This window comes from Argiope bruennichi, chromosome 2, assembly GCF_947563725.1.
Source record: "Argiope bruennichi chromosome 2, qqArgBrue1.1, whole genome shotgun sequence".
Classification (NCBI taxonomy): Eukaryota; Metazoa; Arthropoda; class Arachnida; order Araneae; family Araneidae; genus Argiope; species Argiope bruennichi.
Window position 1 is genome coordinate 13,656,842 of NC_079152.1, and position 20,929 is coordinate 13,677,770.

The 20,929-nt window shown below is 34.6% G+C and overlaps 1 protein-coding gene across 1 annotated transcript in view; it reads right to left on the reverse strand.

Moving 5' to 3' along the window:
* Positions 1–1,512: 1,512 nt before the first annotated feature.
* The window catches only part of LOC129958940 (glycine receptor subunit alphaZ1-like), a 41,237-nt gene continuing 21,820 nt past the window's right edge, over positions 1,513–20,929 (reverse strand). Inside the window, exons 4-9 of the mRNA XM_056071695.1 lie at positions 20,607–20,842; positions 17,041–17,123; positions 13,852–14,001; positions 10,655–10,839; positions 6,885–7,046; positions 1,513–1,788 (exon numbers count right to left, since the gene is read on the reverse strand). Coding sequence (XP_055927670.1) covers positions 1,513–1,788; positions 6,885–7,046; positions 10,655–10,839; positions 13,852–14,001; positions 17,041–17,123; positions 20,607–20,842 — 1,092 coding nt within the window. The remainder of the gene's footprint in view (positions 1,789–6,884; positions 7,047–10,654; positions 10,840–13,851; positions 14,002–17,040; positions 17,124–20,606; positions 20,843–20,929) is intronic.

Below are 20,929 nucleotides of genomic sequence, written 5' to 3' on the forward strand. Positions count from 1 at the left end.
ATGTTTTTTTAAATCAATAATAAAAGCTAAAGATGAAAGATTCAGTTTATTACCTGGCCAGCATACATCAGGAATAAGAAAATGATGTGCCAATATGCAATTAGACGATAGATAATCCAGTTGTTACATTTTAATGGCCTTATAATGCCATGAGATTTGATTCCATTAAACACTTTCAAGCATACAGTAAACAGTATAGGTGTAAGACCATTAAAATAATGCTTAAACATTCTATAATAATTTGATATATGATGTTTATACCAAATTTGAAGATTTTTATCAAATTTTGAACCATCCATTATAATGTCCACATGTAGGGTTTATTTCATCAGTTGAGTGTATTAATATAGAGAGTGTTCATTAATTATTGTCGGGGTTTCCGTACTTCATAACTTTCGAATAAAAAATATTACGCAAAAACCGATTACGTATTCGTAAATTACAACTCAAAGAATTTTATTAATGATATTAAAGTGTAAAGCTTGCACAATTTGCACTTTGTAGGCATTCAGCGGAAGGCGATTATGTATTCGTAAATTCGCTGAACAAATTTTGACTCGAATTGAGGATGATGAAAATTACCTTTGGAAATGGTTCTTCAGTGACGAATCCACTTTTCATGTGTCAGAAAAAGTAAATAAACATAACTGTAGAATATGGGGCTCGGAGAACCCGCATGATTATCGAGAACTGGAAAGAGATAGCCCAAAGGTGAATGTTTGGTGCGCTTCTGACACATACTGAAGTTATTGGACTTTTCTTCTTTGCTGAAACAACAATAAACTCCGTGACATGCCTTGACATGTTGGAGATTTATGCGGTTCCTCAGATGCAGCAACATCAGCCAGATGTGATATTTGAACAGGATGGTGCACCCCTACATCGGGGCATGATTGTACGTGACTTTTTAGACGAGAACTTTCCTGAGAGATGGTGTGGAAGAGGTGGACCCATCCCATGGCCACCGAGATTACCAGATATAACACCTCTGGACTTCTTTCTATGGGGGTTTGTCAAGAACATTGTCTACAAGACCCCTGTGCCCTCCCTTGATGAACTGAAGCGCAGAATTGCTACTGCGATCCAAAATGTGACCCCATAAATGCTGGAAAACACTTGGAGGGAAATCGAATTTCGTCTCGATGTGTTACGAGCCACGAAGGGCAGCCATGTGCAAATTCATTAATCTTTTTAATATCATTAATAAAATTCTTTGAGTTGTAATTTTCGAATACATAATCGCCTTCAGCTGAATGCCTACAAAGTGCAAATTGTGCAAGCTTTATGCTTTAATATCATTAATAAAATTTTTGAGTTGTAATTTACGAATACGTAATCGGTTTTTGCGTAATATTTTTTATTCGAAAGTTATGAGGTACGGAAACCCCGACAATAATTAATGAACACCCTATATAATAAAATATTCATTCCAGGAGGAGGGAATGTTCCATGACTGAAATCATCCATTAAAAAGTTCCGTGTAGTACTTTATTGATGAATAACTTCATTTAATCATAACAGATGATCGTTGTATATTCTTAAGTAATGCACCCAGTACACAACTGCAAATAGGAGAAATGAGCCAGGGAACAATGTTTTGCATATTTCGTCTACTCGAGGGCCCCACGCCTGACTGTCCAGGCATATCTGGCATTCTTTGACACTGATCTCCGAGCCCGGGCTCTTGGAAGACTGGATGAACTTGATTTGCTTGTCTTCTCCTGTGATCAGTGGATAGAGTTTCATTTTTCTTCCTTTCTTGAAAAGGATCTCAGTTTTCTCATCAGGCTGTGAATCAAAGCATGAACAAGAGATTACATATTTTTTCTTACATCTTAACACAAATAGAAGTGATTGTGATAGCTTTTCCTAAGCAAGTTTTGCTCATTTATTATTTAAGACGAGAAAGAATATTGTCCACTTTTCAAAAATTAGTTAAAGGTACAGTTAATTAAAAGTTAATCAGACTTGGTCAAAAAAATTTACCTTCTTTTATTTTTTAGTATACTTAGTATATAGAAAGTACAATAATCATTAAAAAAATGATTTCGAAATTTTGACGAATCCACGTTTTATTCACTCCTGAGTTCGAAAAAAAAAAAAAACATTTTTTGAAAAATGTCCGACTTTCCGTCTGGCTGTGACAAAGATAATTCAAAAAGGTTTCCAGCTATACGGTTGAAATTCTATATACGGTCTTTACACTAAATTTGCAAATTCTAATCAGAGAAAGTCCGTCTGTCCGTCTGTTTGAATATGAGTTAACAAGTTAATTACAAAAAAAAAAAAAATGAGAGCTAAATAGATAAAATTATGTACACAAATTTAACATTTATAGTGTAAAAACCTGAAAAATTTTGAGCCAAATTCAAATATGGGTTGACTGTCTATTTTTCTTACTTTCAGAAGCATGTAGCCTCGATAATTCAAAAAAGCAATGATTTAAATATATCAAATTTGGCATGCGATTTTGTGGCTACAAGTGTAGTTTTGGTCGGTTGAGAGAAACATGTCTAATACACAAATTAGATTTTTGAATACTTTTATGCATGCCAGGGATTAATCGCCAAATAATTCGCCAAGGGTCACAGGATAGATTCAGTAAAAATGCTAAATTCACGCCAAAAAATATTTCGTAATTATTGCCATGTAAAGGGTTATCTGGCATGACAAGTTTATTACAGTGTATGCAAGAAAGTTTTGCGGAGACCATTCCCAGTGGTTTGTTACGACTTAAGATTACCCTTCATTTTCACGCCATGCGCAACCGAAATCATGCTATTCATTCAAAAAGTCGCCAAAGGCCCAATAGTTTGGACAGCGCCGATTTAATCTGCCTAGGGGCCGTCAGTGCTATGTAAGGTGTTCTCATGGATGAAACTTTTATGAAAGAGAAAGTTTAGAGGGGACTCCTCCCGCTGGTTCTTATATCTTAATGCAAATAGAAGTAATTATGGCTATGATGTCCCACAGCTTTTCCTAAGCAATTATTGCTCATTTATTATTTTAGACGATAATCAAAAATTGTTAACTTTTCAAATTAGAAAAATTAAATATGCAGTTAACTAAAAATTAACCAAATTGATAAAAAATTTGCCTTTTGTTCCACAATAACTTAAAGGTATATTACTCTGTAAATTGTTTTTACACTATTTTAAAATTCTATACAAAATACAAATTCATTAAATTTAAAATTCATATTCAAAGAATAAATAATGATAAATTCAATTTAAAAATATTCATTTCATTACTATTTAACTTTTGCTTAAACTGTTAAAATATTTTTGAAACATTTGACTCAGAAGATTTTGAAATAAAAATGACATTCCTTTGCTAGGCAACAGCAAGATTCTGAATGAATCTATTTTTTAAAATTTCTTTTTTATTTTATACATATTGTTACAAAAAGTTTTCCTACTACAAATACCGTCAATAAATCGTTATAACTCAGCGCATTTAATCGCTATAGTTCAGCAGCTTTCTTGCTGTCTAATCCTCCAGTTTCTCTACTTGTCGGCAACTCCGACTCTCACACACGACTTCTCTGACGATCCACACAACTTCTTCCCTGAATTGTTGAGAGGGATTACGGCTCATTGGGGCCGCAGGCCCCACCATCCGTAAATCTAAAAATGGTTCACTTTGGAGTGATATGAAACTGACCTTAGTAATTACAGTGCATCATACATGGTTTATTTTAGTTTGGAAGTATTGTTTTCTTGTGCGTGGGAAAAAAAAAGCGTTATGTATTATTTGTCTGCAATTTAAATTGCAAGGGCACAGCGAGGTCTGCGTCAACTTCTTCCCTGCAGATTCAGATTGCTTGTCTTTTATAGTTCCGGGAGGCGGGGCTGGAATCTTCAGACCAATCAGGGCGTACCTGGCTGTATCTCGGGTCTTAGTGGATGGATCGTGAAAGCCCTCAAACTTTCCAGTAGTATCCATTTAGTCGCCAAACTCGTTGCCAAGTCGCCAAATGGTCACCAAGCTCTCAGGTCATTGACGCGGCAGCTGCTCAGCACAGATCTTACAACGGTCTTTCTCACGATGACACTATTCATGCCGGGTAGCAAAATTACAGATTTGTAACAATATCTTTTGTTAATATTAAAGTAAAGATATAAAGATTCACATTTAAAAAAACAAACAGATTTAATGATTCTCATATAAAAAATAAACAGAAGCCCATCGGTAAAATTCAAATGGAAACTAGGATAGAAAAGCTTCTAGGAACAAATAATATATATATATATATATTAAATTGAAGGATGAAAACGTGTACTAAAAGTTGCTGCCAAAACAGCAAACTTTTAATAAAATCTTTTAAAGCAGACGATCAGCAGCAACTATCGATTTGGTTTATTTTTATTAATGAAAAATTAAATATTCAATTAACTGTCTCAAAATGTTCTCTTAAAATCTTTCTTATACTTTAGTGATTGTGAACAAAATTTAGAGAAATAATATAAAGAATATATTAAATTATATAGCAAATTAGTTCGTAATAATTTTTTTAACAAATTGTTTGCTTCAAATGATATTTTAATTTTATTAAAAAAATATTTCGTATGATAAAAGGAATTTACAAAAGTGTTTTATTACATTAAAAATAAAATATATAAATAAATTTTTATCGCGAGTAACACAATGTGTATCTACTAATAGTTAATTAACAGCAAGCACTATAATTGTTATCTTTAAGTTTGAATGGAGTTAAGTATTTTATATTTCCTTGAATTGGAAGATATATTTATAGAATATTGACTTTTCTATCAGACCATCAGAGATTCGATACATTCGTTTGGAATTTGTTTGGATTGTACCAATAATTAGAAACAAAATTTCAAAGAGAATTTAGTTTCCTGTGATCGTATTTGTTTTCTAGAAGATGAAATTTAATACTAAATTTTATGTTAAGTTTTTCAGTTTCTCGTTCACGAATTATACAAAGCTTTGTAATAATCAGACATTTCAATCCCAAGAATTTGAAGCATATCTACTAACTATAAGACTTCTCAGAGTCCAGTAAATACATTTTGAAAACTTTATCTGTTTGTTAGAACAAGAAATCAAACAGTGGAAGTTATCTTATCTAAAATTTCTCGCATATCTCTAATGAAACTATTATTTCCCACTCTCTTGCAAAGAAAATGTGGACTTTGGATAAGGTAGGGAAAGTCTTGCATGGCAATGGCGTACAATAGTTGACAAATATTTACTTTTGGCGTGGATTTAGAATTTTTACTGAATCCATAATGTGATCCAAACTTGGAGAGTTTCCTGGCATGCGGTTAATAGTATCTCAAACAAGAATTTGTGTTTGAGACGCGTTTTTTCCAACCAATTGAAACTAACATTTTGACACAAAACTGCAATTATAGTTACCAAATCGCGTTCCAAATTTGATATATTTAAGTCAAAGTAGCAGAAATGGCGTAGGGTGAACTACCCTCTACCGATGATAAGGCAGGCCACTTACAAGAAGGGCTACATTGGGGCCGGTGATGACCTCTAGGACTTCACTCTTGTTCCCATCCTTAGCAGCATTCGGTAATTTAGATTTTTCCATGCGCTTTCAATCAATTCGGAATGGTTTTTTATAGTTATAATTTCTTTAAAACTGTAGACTTAAAAGATCAAGAAAAGCAACAGTGCTCAGATTTTTATTTTCAGAGCATCATGCTGAGTTGTATAGAGTGGAAAACCAGTATTATTTCTGTTTGGAGATCTGTAATTGTGAAAGAACCTATCAGCATGTGACCTTTGAAAATAAATATTTGGGTTAATAAACAAATACCAGAAAATAGAATATATATTTTAGATATAATTTTTCTGAAACCAAAATTTGACACAGAACAACAATCATATACGTAATACTACAATTGTAGGGAAGCCAGATTTTATTTATTTGCGTCAATGTGTTTTTGAGTTAACCAAGACGGATTTAGTTCAAAATTTGTTTCTCAAATTTAAAATTCAGAAACTTTGACAGACAGACATTCCCTGAATGGATTTCATTCAAAATTTGATAGGAAGCTAGGAATTTTGTGTAAAGACAAAATTTCTTCCAAATAGTTCAAAATGTTTTTTGAGTTTTGGTGCTCACAGACAGATATGATTCCAGAAATGTACAGGGTGTTCATTAATTATTGTCGGGGTTTCCGTACCTTATAACTTTCGAATAAAAAATATTACGCAAAAACCGATTACGTATTCGTAAATTACAACTCAAAGAATTTTATTAATGATATTAAAGTGTAAAGCTTGCACAATTTGCACTTTGTAGGCATTCAGCTGAAGGCGATTATGTATTCGTAAATTCGCTGAACAAATTTTGACTCGAATTGAGGATGATGAAAATTACCTTCGGAAATGGTTCTTCGAAGTGACGAATCCACTTTTCATGTGTCAGAAAAAGTGAATAAACATAACTGTAGAATATGGGGCTCGCAAAACCCGCACGATTATCAAAAGTCAAAATTTTTTCAGCGAATTTACGAATACATAATCGCCTTCAGATGAATGCCTACAAAGTGCAAATTGTGCAAGCTTTACACTTTAATATCCTTAATAAAATTCTTTGAGTTGTAATTTACGAATACGTAATCGGTTTTTGCGTAATATTTTTTCTTCGAAAGTTATGAGGTACGGAAACCCCGACAATAATTAATGAACACCCTATATTTTTTCGAATTCAAGGAAGTCTGAAACCAGAAGGTTCGTCAAAATTTCAAGTTCGATTTTTTTTCTTTTGACGATTACAATACTTTCTTCTTCTATACTTCATATATTAGAAAGTAGCGATTATTTGAGAGTGACAAATATTAGTTTAAAAACTTGCTTGCCATGCTTATACAGAGATATTTTTTGAACGCATATCTCACCTTTCCATCTTTGGAACACTCTTTGCATTTTCTGGTGTGAATATGGTAAGAAACGGCAAACACCAGCAGTGAGGAAAATACCATAAGGATGCAGACGAAGAGCCAGATATCCATCGCTTTGATGTAGTTCACTGGAGGCAGTTGAGATTTGTACTGTTCCACCTGGAAAAATTTTAAGAGATTTGCAACTCCAGTTGTTCTCATTAGCTTAATTTAATTTTGTTATGTTATTGTCACGATCTGAAGCAGCTCTGGTGACGGATCTCATTATTTTAAATCGTCACAGTATTATGGAAATGGCGACAGAAATATTCCCCCTTCGCCAAACTTCCACAGCGTAAAAAGAAGGGCTTTGGCACAGATGTACCTGGTGATGATAAAAAAAAACTGTTCCGATATATGAGACCGTAACTATCATACTGTTTTCAGGAACGGAATAAAGTTTTGATTCAAGATGTTTTGAGATATGTGTTCAAGAAACACATACAAAACAACACTTAAACTCTAACAGTGGCAAAATTTCAAAATTTTCTAACGGCGGCACCTATTTTTTTAATTGGAATGTGTTCCCTATAGCAAAAAACAATAAATAGCGTTAGAACGGTACATGCAACATGATCCTCAGAGATCACCATCCCCAGAGAGACTAAGAAGTAAAGGGAAAACAACCAATAGCAGCAAGGAAGCAACAGAAAGCTAGTCGTCTTTTTGTGTTTCATAAATTTTCCAATTGATCTACTTCAATCACACGATGACACTTTGCATGCGGCAGATAGTGTCTAGAACCAAAGCACGTACAATGCCGAGAGGAATCTGTTGAACTTCACGTCTCTGATTGGTACACTACAGTTTTTTGCGTAGTCTGTCTAGAACTGGTGAGTTTAGGGCGACAGGTACCATTCCTCTTCTATTTATTGTTTTTTTTTTGTTATGCAGAACACATTCCAATAAAAAAGTTGGTATTGCCATTTGAAAATTTTGAAATTCTGTCACTGTAACTGTAACTGTTAGAGTTTAGCCGCTGTTTTTCATATGATTCTTGAACGCATACCTCAAAATTCCTTGAACTTAAATTCTATTCCGTTCTTGTGAATGCTATGATAGTTACGGTTTAATGTATCGGGATAGGTTTTATTTATAATTTCCCTGTATTTATTGATTGTTCATTCGTTCTTCAGTAGAATCGGGTTTCGAATCTGGCTTTCTTATATTCTTCTTATATCTTCGCAAGTTTAATGATTAGTCCGAAATACACCAACAACGTGAATCCCTAATAGTTTTGGTTGACGTTATTGGCAATGCCTACCTATATTATTTATACTCTAAATTTTACGGTTTGTTCCTTGAATTTAAAATCAGTTTGTAAAATTTCTTAAGAAAGATATAAACAATTATATCCATATTTACTATGATTTTATTATCTTTCTTATTTTGTTAATACATATTTTAAAAAATCAGTCCGTATTCTTCGATTGGATATCCTGCAATAGAGAAAAGATTGTTTCCAATTACGTTATTTACATTTACAGGATTGTCTCGGAATGGAACTGTACAGGTACTGTAATATTGCAGGACTAAGAAATTCAAGTATTTTCTATGGAAGTCCTCAAATCGTTTGACTGGGGAGTGCATCGATTACGATGGTAGAATTTTGAACTAGAATCAGTACATTTATGGTTCCATTTCCATATAATTTACCCTTTTTATAAAATACTTAACTACGGTGGTAATGATTGCTATTTAAGTAAGTGTAATACCCTATTTATAATCATTGAGGATCTAAAATGATAGCACAGAATTACTAGTGACCGAATTAGAAATGAAAGGCATAATACATGTTTTCTATGTCTGTCAGATCTGAAGCAATAGCTCTCCAAGATAAATAAGCGCTTTTATTTTAATTTCATTTAAGATAGAGCTTTAAATTCTTTCAGATTTCTCTAAAAAATCAATAGGTAATTAAAACTAAATTGTTTATAAATACTGCTACTACTGTAAATTACGCCAAGGTCATGTGGTAAAAGCTTATAAGCCAGTTAACAGCGACGCTACCCGAACATCGTCTTGTAGTGTGGTCATGTTTCTCGGCTGCTAACCACAAGGTCCTAGGTTCTATCCTCGCTCGTCAACACAAGGAATCAATTAGGAGCGCCGGCGCCCGTAGGGCGCCATCTCGGATCGACTATGACTTGGAGCTTAGCGAAAATGGTCTACACAGAAGTGGGAAAAGGTATTGAAAGAGGTTGGTGGCAGGGAGCAGCGTCTTAAATAGTCCTGTCTTGGAGCGTCTCTCGTCCAATGGGAGGCTTGCATCTGTCAGCGAGGTCGTCTTGGATCGGTTGGAGGGTTGGGCTATGGCAGAGGTGCATACTGGGAAGCTAGTGAATCGAAAACACAGATTGCCGGTAGAGTGGTTGTGAGGGGGATGCGCCCGTCACATGACGTCGGTCTATGATCCTTCTTACAGCTGTTGTGGCGCCATCAACCGGTAACCAAAGTCGTCAGACTCACTTGACGCAGCAATATACACAAAAAAGAGGCCGCAGCTTCTTGACGCATCAGCAACCACTCACCCACACACGCGTTCGTCATAACGCTTGACGCTACGGAAATTAGAATCGACAGCTAATACATCACCACTCAACAGCCGTATTGTGCGTCTCACCTCCGACACATTAGAGGGAGAGACTGTGATGAAAGCTACCCGAGCAATTGCTCTTGTATTGTGGTCATGTTACTCGGCTGCCAACCGCAAGGTCCCAGGTTCTATCCTCGCTCACATCAATCCGTGATAAAAAGGGCTATTTAAATGTCCATAATAATACTGCAACATAAAATTGCGGTTCAACAGTCGCAGATTAGATAGAGTTATAAATAATAAAAAAGTTATAAACACATCGCTTTTCTTCTAAATCCTTCATTGCGTGCCTCCATTTCTCCTGGTCAATTGTCAGATTGAATGCTTCTCTGCATGAGTTGCCTACCTCTTGCACTTCACCAAGAATAAGACACTGCGAGTGGGAGAAAGGTCGTCTATTTTGTCTGTGTCTGCTTTCGTTGGATATCACAATACGTGTTGAAATTTTCGCCATATTGGTAATTCGAGTCATCACTGTGTGAGGAGCCTTTTCCGTGTGAACAGAAAAAAAATTTAATATCTCTAGATTAAAATACTATTCAATTTCTTTATACTAAGTTATTAACAATTACATTTTTTAATATATCATTTTTCTGTACAACTCAACCACTTAACTCATCAGATACCTCCAGGGACCTGCTGTGGTTATTCACTAAACCCATTACTTCAACTATCCACTCTCCTACACCTTTGTTTTTCTCCGAATAAGAACCAGTCCCGAGAAAACTCGTTTTTCTGTTCTTTTTAATTACTTGCGGTGGAACGACGTACCACTCATGTTTAGAGGCTTTTGTCGCAGAATCGTCAATGACGTGTTATACATGTCAGAAGGCAATTGTCACAGAAGTAAAAATGATGTTCGCCACCAGTCGATTGATTTTGTTTGATGAAACATGGGCATAGTCTTAGGTTCGAAAATTAATTCATTTAGAAGATATAAATCTCTTCCCGATTTCTATAAAGCTCTGGGTACTTCGTGTGGCCTCACTGCGAGTTACAGTGGATTGTTTTGGCACGCATGCCTCTGAATTTTTTACCACCCCAAGTGGACCCAGAGGCCATTATAATACATAGGACTTTCACCAAGCTGAAAACTTGACTCGTCGCTGAGTGCGCAATAAAGAAGCCTTACCTGTGTGCACAGGGTGAGAAGTGAAGTGACGCTGAGGGCGACTCTGGCGGGCACCGCGTCCACCTTGATCCAAAAGGTGACCCAGCTCATGGTGACTATCATGGTGGAAGGGGCGTACGTGTTCATGATGCTACCCGTCAGCCTTCGCACCATCCGGAAGTTGGCGAGCAGGCTGGTGTAATTCCCTGCTCACGAAAATAAAGAAATGCTGAAGACAGGATAAATTACAAGAATATTGATCATAGAAGAAAGGTTACAATTACAAAATAATAGCTGGCATAAAATGAATCGAACATTTTGGAAAGGAGATTCAATAAGATAACTAGGTTATTTTTATAGAATTTTCTGTAAATGAACCTTCTAACAACTTATCGTAAGTTACTCTTAATTATCGATTATTCATATAATTAAAATATAGATTGAAAACTGGTTATCGTATGTTACGGTAAATGTGGTTAATTCGGCGATTATGCAGTGATTATTCATAATCACCAATCAATTTATTGGTGATTATGAATAATCACTGATAATTGTGCATAAATACCGGTTTATTATATTTACTGTAACAAATACAAATACAAAACTTGAATGCAGATGATTGGTTGCCGTTATCGTTGAAATTAAATCTATTTCTCTTGTGATCACAACCTAGGTTTTCATCCTTGAAATTTCCATTCCAGCCTCCATGCTGTTAGATTTCTATTCCGGATCCACCTCGTTCTTGAGACCTTTTCTTTTCTGCCTTTTTACTGATTCTTCTAAAATTCATCGCTTAACTGACCACACTTTAAGCCCTTTCATTTCTTTTCTCAGAGGAAGGGGAAATGGTGGATGGACACTCAGTTTATTTCAAGTGGTGAGGAAGGGTTCACCGCCCATTAAATGTTTCTCTTGTTTCCTCACTGGATGATTCCAAATAGTAAGTCAGGATCCGTTCACAAGTAATCAACATCGAATGATTGAAAGCCAATTATTACATAAGTCAACTCTGCTTATTTTCACAATAAAGCAGTCCTTTTACATTTGCCTGCGTTTTCCATGATATGAAAACGAGATATATTTCATTCATTAAAGACCTTCAAGATAGTGCTCATTCCAACATTCATTTTGAAAGTCGACGTTTTTAACAAAAGGCCTAAGATCAATAAAGATTTAAATAGAAGGTTCTTGCGTTAAACCTCTTTTTAGACAGAAAAAAAATAACTTATTTCTTTTAATTTTCAAAACACTTTTGACCTTTAAACAGATATATTTTTGTTTCATGAGTGCTTTTTTAATCTATTTTGGAAAACAATACACAAATGTAAGTATCTTGTCAAATTAAAACAGACACACACACATAGTACGTAGTCGCTTACCTTAAAACTTGTAGTTCGATGTTATCGAATTGATTACCAACGATTTCCATGCCTTTTACTTTCTCGTATGCTTACTTTAGAGAAAGCATAGTAATTGCCAGAACATTCGAACTCGGGATTCTGACGAATCTACACGTTTTAGACCAGGCTGAGTTCGAAAAACACATGTTTGCAAAATGTCCATCTATCACAAAAATAACTTAAAGACAGCTTGATCTATACGGATGAAATTTGGCATGCGGTCTTTATACCAAATGCGTAGGTTTCTATCAAATTTTGAACAAACACTGGTGAGAGAAATTCTATCTGTCCGGCTGTTCGAAAATAATTTAGTACGGTCATTACAAAACGAAGAGAGCTAGATAGGCAAAAATTCTATATACAGAATTACCACCTTTGGTCTAGATATCTCTCAAATTTTGAATCAAATTCAACAAATCGTTGGCCGTCTGTTTGGTCTGTACTTAGAACGTGATAACTCAAACATTCAAAAACTTAAGATATCATATTTGATATCTGATTTTGTAATTATAATTGTAATTCTATGCAAAATCCTTTTTCAATCAGTTGGGAAAAACTCGACTAAAATAAAAATTCGATTCCCGGATACTGTTAATTGCATACCAGGGATTAATCGCGAAATAACTCTCCAAGGAACATAAAATCAATTTATTGAAAATACTATTTTCACTCTAAAGGTTAATATTCCGTAACCATTGTACTCCATTACCATGCAAGCCCTATTAGAACAGGATATTATATGATATTCCTACAATGTTGTTCGATGTTTGAATTCTGACCAAGGCCACGGTGGCCTGGTGGTAAGGTCTCGGTTTGTGGGCCGTAGGGTTTCAGGTTCGTGACCCGATTCCACCGAAGAACCATCGTATAAGAAGGTCTGTTGCACGTTAAATCCATCAGACCAACCGTCCTCCCGTTGGTGTGGTGTGGTGTGTAGAGGGGGGTGCCAGCTCAGGTGTCGTCCTCGGCATCTGACAGCGGTTCAAAGTTACGAAGTCCGTCCCAAAATAGCCCTAGTGTTACTTTACAACTGGACGTTAATATAACTAAACTAAACTTGAATTCTGGCCAATGTCGGAAGGATATTGGTACAATGTTACTTGATATTTTTTCTAAGAGGGAAGTATTCTTTTATATAACACCTTTATTAGAGAATATGCGAGAAAGTTTTGGGGAGACCAATCCAGTAGATTACACTATAAATACTAGAAAATAGTAAGAATGTGTGATAAATTTCTCAGTAAATTGATTCTCCACAATAAAACTCCTTATCCTAGTACAGTAGACTGCCGATTATCCCCGAGCGGGTTATCTGCGAAGCGGATTATCCGCGCCTGCCGCACTAAGTACTTTTTATTTATTTATTTTTTGCTTCCAAACAAAGAGAAAATGCTTCCAAAGCAAGAAGCAAATTCAAATGACTGATTTCTTCAAAATGATGGAGTTTTACAGTTATGCATTTGTAATTACATAATACATTACAATATTAAAACAGTACATATGTATTTATTTTTCTGTGTATCCTTGACGCCTCTCGTAAGTACAAAGCACTTTTCTGTTTTCATTAACAAAATGCATTTTAGGTTAGTTTTGAGTGATATACTAAAATATTAAGCGTTAGTTAAACATTTCCTGCTTTTTATTTTACGTTTTATTGTACATAAAACGATTTTTCAAAGTTGGAATGACTGTTTTCTCTTTCGCTATACCCGTTTTTAGCTTTTTTCGGATTATCCGCGGTGGCCGCGCCACCCAATTCCGCGGATAATCGGGAGTGTACTGTACTTAAGCGAGAAATGTCAAGATGGTGCGCCGTACCTTCTGCAAATACTTCAGTCACAGTATCAGCGGTGGGCTCGCGTAAAAAGAACTGCAGTGGCTGGGCTTTTCTCATCATCTTGATGGAACGTATCTGGTAGCTGGACTCCCCCACCCACTTCAAGACGGCAACGGAGTCGGAGGAGGTCACTGAAACGATCAGAAAAGTAAACAAAAGAAATATGAAAAATAAAATGATAGTGTCAGCCCCAAAGAAAAATCCATGTTATATACAGGAACATGTTATATACATGAATGACGTGTGTCTTGACCGTCCTTGGTTTTTTTCTTTTATTTTTTAATTATATATTTATATTTAATATTTTCGCTTTTTAAGTTTATGTATACAAGTGCTTTTCCTAAAAAAAAAAAAAAATGCGATTTTACGCACACACCTAAAACGTCTTTTATAACTAACTATTAAAGTCTTTCTCCGGCGTCCTTGCATAAGGGTAGCGCATCATCGCTGTGATCTGGGCGTCCTGGGTTCGAATCCCTGTTCGGGCATGTTCATTTGTGTTCTATCTGTGAGGTGTGTGAATGTGCCCCCCTGTAAAAAGGGGGTTGTGCAAGCGGATTTGTAAGTTTCCTCTTCATTTGAGCTAGAAGTCAGACTTCTGCCCTCGGGTGCTCAGGGGTCTTTATCCTCAGAAGCTAATGCACCCCGTTTCCGTGGTAACACGGACACGGCATCATCATCTTTAGAGCCTTTTTCTATAAGGTCAAATAGTATCACACCCGATCCGATTTCATTGTGGAAAATCTGAATGCAAGATTTAAAATATAAGTAATGATAGATAAACTGCAAAATGGATACTGTAATATAGCAGATTGTTTGGAATAACATGTTAAACTAAGTGCATTTGTGATTCTTTTCATTTAAATGACCCGTTTTTATGTAGGCTAGATTGAAAAATATTCATATGTAATCATTATGGGATTCGTATCTAAATATTCCCCCCTAAAAAATACAATTTTACAAAATAAAACAAACTCGATTGAAGGTTGGTTTTCCAGATGTGTTTACATTAATATGTTAATTACCACCTATAATAAATTGTTTGGATCTGAACTAAGGAAAACAACTGAGTCATTGTACATATATAACAAAATTATTGACATAATAATTACTGACAAAATTAATTTTTGGTAGAGCTGTCGAAAATAATGTTTTTAAATGATTACATCTCGCATGACCTCCTCGAACCGAGTAGTTAAATCTTCTTCACCAATATCCTACTGAAATAATTGGAAAATTTGTGCTTTTGAGCTCAAGTGTATTTTAAAAAAACATTCATCACAAATTGCAAATATTATACACTAATCTGTATATTTCCTGGTAATGAAATATACAGATTAATTTCGTAATATACAGATTAATATTAGATTAATTTTCGTAGATGGCATTTAAAAACTCTCCCATTTTATTGCTGTGCTTTTAAGGTACATGGTTACATTAAAAAGTCATTTTTTTTTCTTGCAAATTATGAATACGTTTGTAATTTAATGTTCTTAATGTTCGAATAGGTTTCTTTATAAAATCGTTATAATTTTGTTTCTAAGTCAATTTTTTGGAAAATTATTCAGATCTTTATATCTGCGTTTGCATGCGTTTTAATATACCTTTAGATAAGATATTTTCAAATTCAAATCTTTGATAGAATTATCTTAAAAAAACCCTCATAAATTAAAATCTAATAAATATTTTTTGTTCAATTTTAGTACCATAATTTCTCAATATATTCTGCAGTTCCTGAATTAGAGAATAAATAATCCGTTCATTTAGAAATATTTTATAGTTGTTTTAACAATTCACAATGTAAAAAAAAAAAAAAAAAAATGTTAATTTTGTGTTTTTTATCAGTCGAACTTCAATATTTAAAGAAGGGATAGAAATGCAGCTTATTTTTCAGTTCAAGGACTAAGTAAAATATTCTATAATTCTTTATAATGGGTGAATGAGTCTATAAACATAAATCTTTCTATATGAAAAAATTTAAGCAAGTCATTTGATAAATCTCTAAACTAGAAGATTTTTGCTTAATATCAGTTTTTAGTCAAAGAAAAGCCCCTTTTTTCATTAAAAAAAATCTTTTATCGATTAACTGGTATAATTTGGTTTCACAGATGCATTTTCAAGCTTTTTTTAAATTCAAATATTCACAAATATAATTATTTTCGAAAGTGTTCTAAAAAATTTAACGTAATCTAGTAGAGTGTCTCTGTTAAATCTTTGAATTTGTGCTGCCATCTGTTAGAAAAGAAATGAAACAAAATCATTCGAAAATATGTACTAGAATACATAGGTGGCCTTAATGCAGAATTAATAAATACTTTGGGGAAAGAGGGAAAAGTGGTTGAATCAATCTCATTCTATGAATTTTGTCATCTATTTTTGTTTCAAAATTGTTTCGAATGTCGACTTTTTTAACTGAAAAACGATGATTCCTGTGTTTATTTAAATTTTGTTCTATTAAAATAATTTGTGAAAATCCAGAAAGAAATCGAATGTTTTGATACAAGGGGGGGGGGACTCCTATTTTGAGTTCGCAAGCAGTAACGTAGGGATAGGTAGTGGCGAGAAGAGTATAAGTGCCTCAGGGAGTAATATTGCGGAGATAAAAAGTGTAAGTAAAGAAAGTATTAGTGCCTTTGTTCAGGTCTGGTTTAATCATAAACTGACTCCAAGTGATTGATTAGAGATATTATAAAAATGGGATGCTTCTTCACCGAATGAAACTGCGATGTTCCTCTTCTGTAGAATAGAAATATCTATTTAATTACTAGCTGTCTTTGACGACCAGTTGGTTCTCCAGGAATACTAATTGTTTTAGTTTCAATAAAATAACTTATTTTATTTTCTTATCCTCTCAAAAAAATTGTTTAACAAGTTCGCTGCCACAACTCATGCTTGTTCTTCGGACCATCTGTTTGATTTAATACCTCCTTTTTTTACTGTCTCTTAACCAAGATGAAAGTGTGAAATGAAAAGACGCATATGCATAAAGTGTATTAAACGTAAACTATATAAAATAAAACACATAATTTCTCAAGTAATCTCATTTTTAATTGCATATAATCGGGCTTTATATCCCTGGAAAAAAATTATAAAATAGGGTTAATTTACAATTTTGAATACTTAATTTAAGTGCAGAGTTTGATGTATTTGATGGAATTGAATGAACTTACTTAAGGACACAAAAAACACACATTGCTGAGAATCAAATGGATAATTTTCGAAATTCATGTGACACCCAGCTTTAAACGAGTACCTAAAAATAATACAATATCACATTCTAAGTAATACTAAAAAAACAAAACATTCAGCTGTTTAAATACTTCTTAAAAGATTTCTAAGAACATTCAAGAAGAAAGAAGGAAAAGAAAAAAAATAACTGTCTAAAATTTAGTCATTCTTAGGGAAATCACTAAAAGCCGCTAGGCATTGACTTTCATATTCATTTTAACAAAATTATTTTTTCTTCATTTCAGATATTGTAATTTTACATGCAAATTTCATAGTTTAATTGTGTGATTATAATAAAGCATTATTCACAAATAATCTAAAGTCTAAAATATATTTTATATAGCTTTAGCCGTATTTAGAATATTTGTTACGTTTAATTTCAGTCAAATTTCTTATGCATACATTGATATTCATGCTTTCCTAATTTTAAACCTCAAAAAGGGACAAAACTGTCTTTTAATTACTTTATCCCTGTTCTGTTTATTGAGTACATGCACCTTTACAGTGGAACTGAGTGGCTTCATAATACCAATATAATCTTATGTATCTGGATAATCTTTTTCAAATTGCACATAAGCTAACTTCCTTTTTTAATTCCCCTTGTAAACAAACCACCAAGGGGGGGCACCTCGAAAAGAGGATGAGATGCTTCCGATATGGCGATTGGATTTCGCCACCTTGAGGGTGCACAAAAAGGTGGGGGATCTGACTCCTTCCATCGATGACGGAACATACTTCCTTCGGGAAAGGTTGTACCGTGGCCGGTGATGGCCCTTAGGACTCAACCACAGTTCCCGCCAGTGTTGCTGTTGCGGCGATTCGGTCATTCAGTTTTCTTTATCCGTGTGCCTTCGGGCGGTATATAATTGGTAAAATTTGGTATATATTTGTTTCTAGTATAGTAGATGCTCATTAAAATAGGACTTGAAAATATTTAGTTAGATTTTTAATTAATTAAAAAATTTTACGTTTTGCCTTGACAACTTTGGAACATATTATTAAAAAAATCAATTTTATGTTATTTTAAAAGTCAATAAATTAGATTTTCAGACGTATCAATTTTATATCTGATAAATTTTAATTCCATTTTTATAATTTTTCAAAATTAATTCTAAACTAATCTTGTAACAATATTTTTAATATTGTTTAAGACAACAATTTAACAACAATATTGTTTTAAAAAATCATCCATTTTCCAATACTAAAGTTATGACGAAAGAATTTTTTTTTTTTTTTTTTTTGTTAACATCGATCTCAAAGCAGAATTTTCGCTTTCTCTGTCTCTCTCTCTTTTTTTTAACATGATAATGTTTTTAGGCTTGCGTTCTAAATGTGAATTGTATTATATAAAAATCGTTCACACGGGACGCAGGCGGAAAGGAGACGCGAGCCTAAATACATCAATGCAAAAGTGCTTTAGAATAGAGATACCAACTTTTTTGGGATCCGCGGTGGGCTGGTGGTAAAGTCTAGGCTTCGGATCCGTAGGGTTGCAGGTTCGAGACCCGTTTCTACTGAAGAACCGTCGTGTAAGAGGATCTGGTTCACTTTAAATGTCCGGCACTACCGTCCTTCCGCTGTTGTAGTGTGGTGTGGAGAGGGGGGTGCCAGCCTGGGTGTAATCCTTGTCATCTGATCGCAGTTCAAAATTACGAGGTCCGTCTCAAAGTATCCCTCGTGTAGCTTCAAAAAGGGCCGTTAATGTAACTAAACTAAACCAATTTTCTTGTATATGAATTGTATTGTATTGTATTTCTTGTAATAGAATTGTCCAAAAATTGGAAATTTTGATTTATTTTCATATTTCAGACTTACTCATTCCAAAATACATGTCTTTTGAATTATGCTTATGTGTGAACAGAATAACTTAAAAACGCATTGAATCAGAAATTTAATAATTTTTTTTAATACAAAATTTGTAGATTTCTATCAAAATTTGGTACTTTTCCGTAAGCCGGGCGCAAATGTCGTCAATTGTGAACAATACGCAAATTTGGCGTAAGAAATTTGGAGGAATTGTCCTGAAATACATTTAAAGGTAATCTGTTTTTTTTTGTCTGCCTTTATACGTGTGAGCGCTGCAATGCAAAAAAACCAAAGAACCAAAGAAATTTGGACGCAGATTTAAACTGTATATCTGACTTGTGTCTTGGATCTTTTTCAAAGAGGAGAAGTAATTTTTTAAATAAAATTTTGTTATCGGGTTTAGTGGCCAAAATTGTTTTAATGTGATAATTTTTTAGATCCAATCTGTGACGAGGGAGACATCCAAAATGTGTACTCAGTTTCAATCATTTGTTTACGATGCCCAACGCATCATTACACTCCTCATTTAATTCTTGGAAGGGCCGGGATAGCCTGGTTGGTAGGGCGTTGGATTCGCATCCTTTGGATTGCGTGTTCGAAATCCCGCTGGCCGAATACTCCCCGTGTGTGTGGTGGTTGGTGCACGGATAAATCTATCGTGGTCACAAAGTCCTCCACGTCGAGAATATTACCACTGGGGGTATTGCATCAGGGGTGATTATTCTATGAATCTGGTCTAAATTACGGTATGTGGATGAGCGAATGAAATGCATAAATGAAGTTCGCCCAGTAAAAAGGATTGCGACGTGTGTATAGCTAAGTCGTACCCTTGGCCCTAGATGGCGATACTGAAAAATAAGAGGTGCACTCTTGGCTTAAAATCACTGACTTTTAAAGTCAGTGGACTTATCTATGACAAGTGCCATTAGAAACAACAATATTAATTCCAACATTTAACAACAACAATGAATTCCTATGTCCAACATTCTTGGACATAGACCGTTCTCTTTTCTTATAAAACACATGTTTAATGAAGATCAGATCAAAACTGCAGATAATAAAAAATTTGTTTGTATATACAGGGTGTTTTTAAAAAGGGCAACAAGCATTTATTTTCCAAAATATTGAACGTTAGACATTTATTTCCAAAAAGTTTCCACAATAAATTGCAAACTTTCATTAAATAAGCTGATCAATTCTATTAAAAATCTTTAAATTTTGTGGAGGGTAATTATATTTTTATAGAAGCCTCTTCTCCTTTTCCGTACTGTAAAACTTTCAGTTACTAAAATATTTCTCTTAAGGGACACTCATACTCACTATCTGCTTTGAAGCAGCGTTCACCTGAGGCCAATTATTGAGGAATAGAAGGGCACGCCTTCAGGAAGATCACAATGGCAAACAGTTGCCTCATCGGGATACTTTTCGTCAATCGGACCCGCAATAGTTGGCCTCGTGTGAACGCTGCTTAACTTCTAAGAAAATGCCAGTTTCTACTTTCCACTACTCCAACTCTTCTGCACTGTAAGAAATGCAAAGAAGGCTAACAGAAAAGAAGATTCTGACTGACCAGTATTCGAAAAGTCAAGGGGGGGGGCATTTCCGTTGTTTTATTATTATTCACATAATTAATTGTAGATCTGTTTCCTGTTAGGGTATTTATCAGCTATTTTTAATTTCGACATCTCTGCAATGCTTTTACCTTGTGGACATGATGATGGCTCCGTCCGGCAGAACTTTGAGAAGAGTGCTGGGCGATGTCTTCTCGTAGTTTTCAATCTGCTTGGCTGTCTCGTAGAAGATGTCCGGCGTCCAGATGTACCGTCGGCATCGCTCGTACACGATGGTGAACTCGTTAACCTCGCTGTCTCTGTACTTGTCCAGGAGGAGGCGAGAGTCGTTCCATATGCTCATTACGAAAGCGTGGAGCCTGAAATCCTGTGGATGTGGGGACAAAACACAATGAAAGACAGGACTTTTCAAATTAGAACAAATTGGCACATAAAATGATAAGCGCAGTTGCAT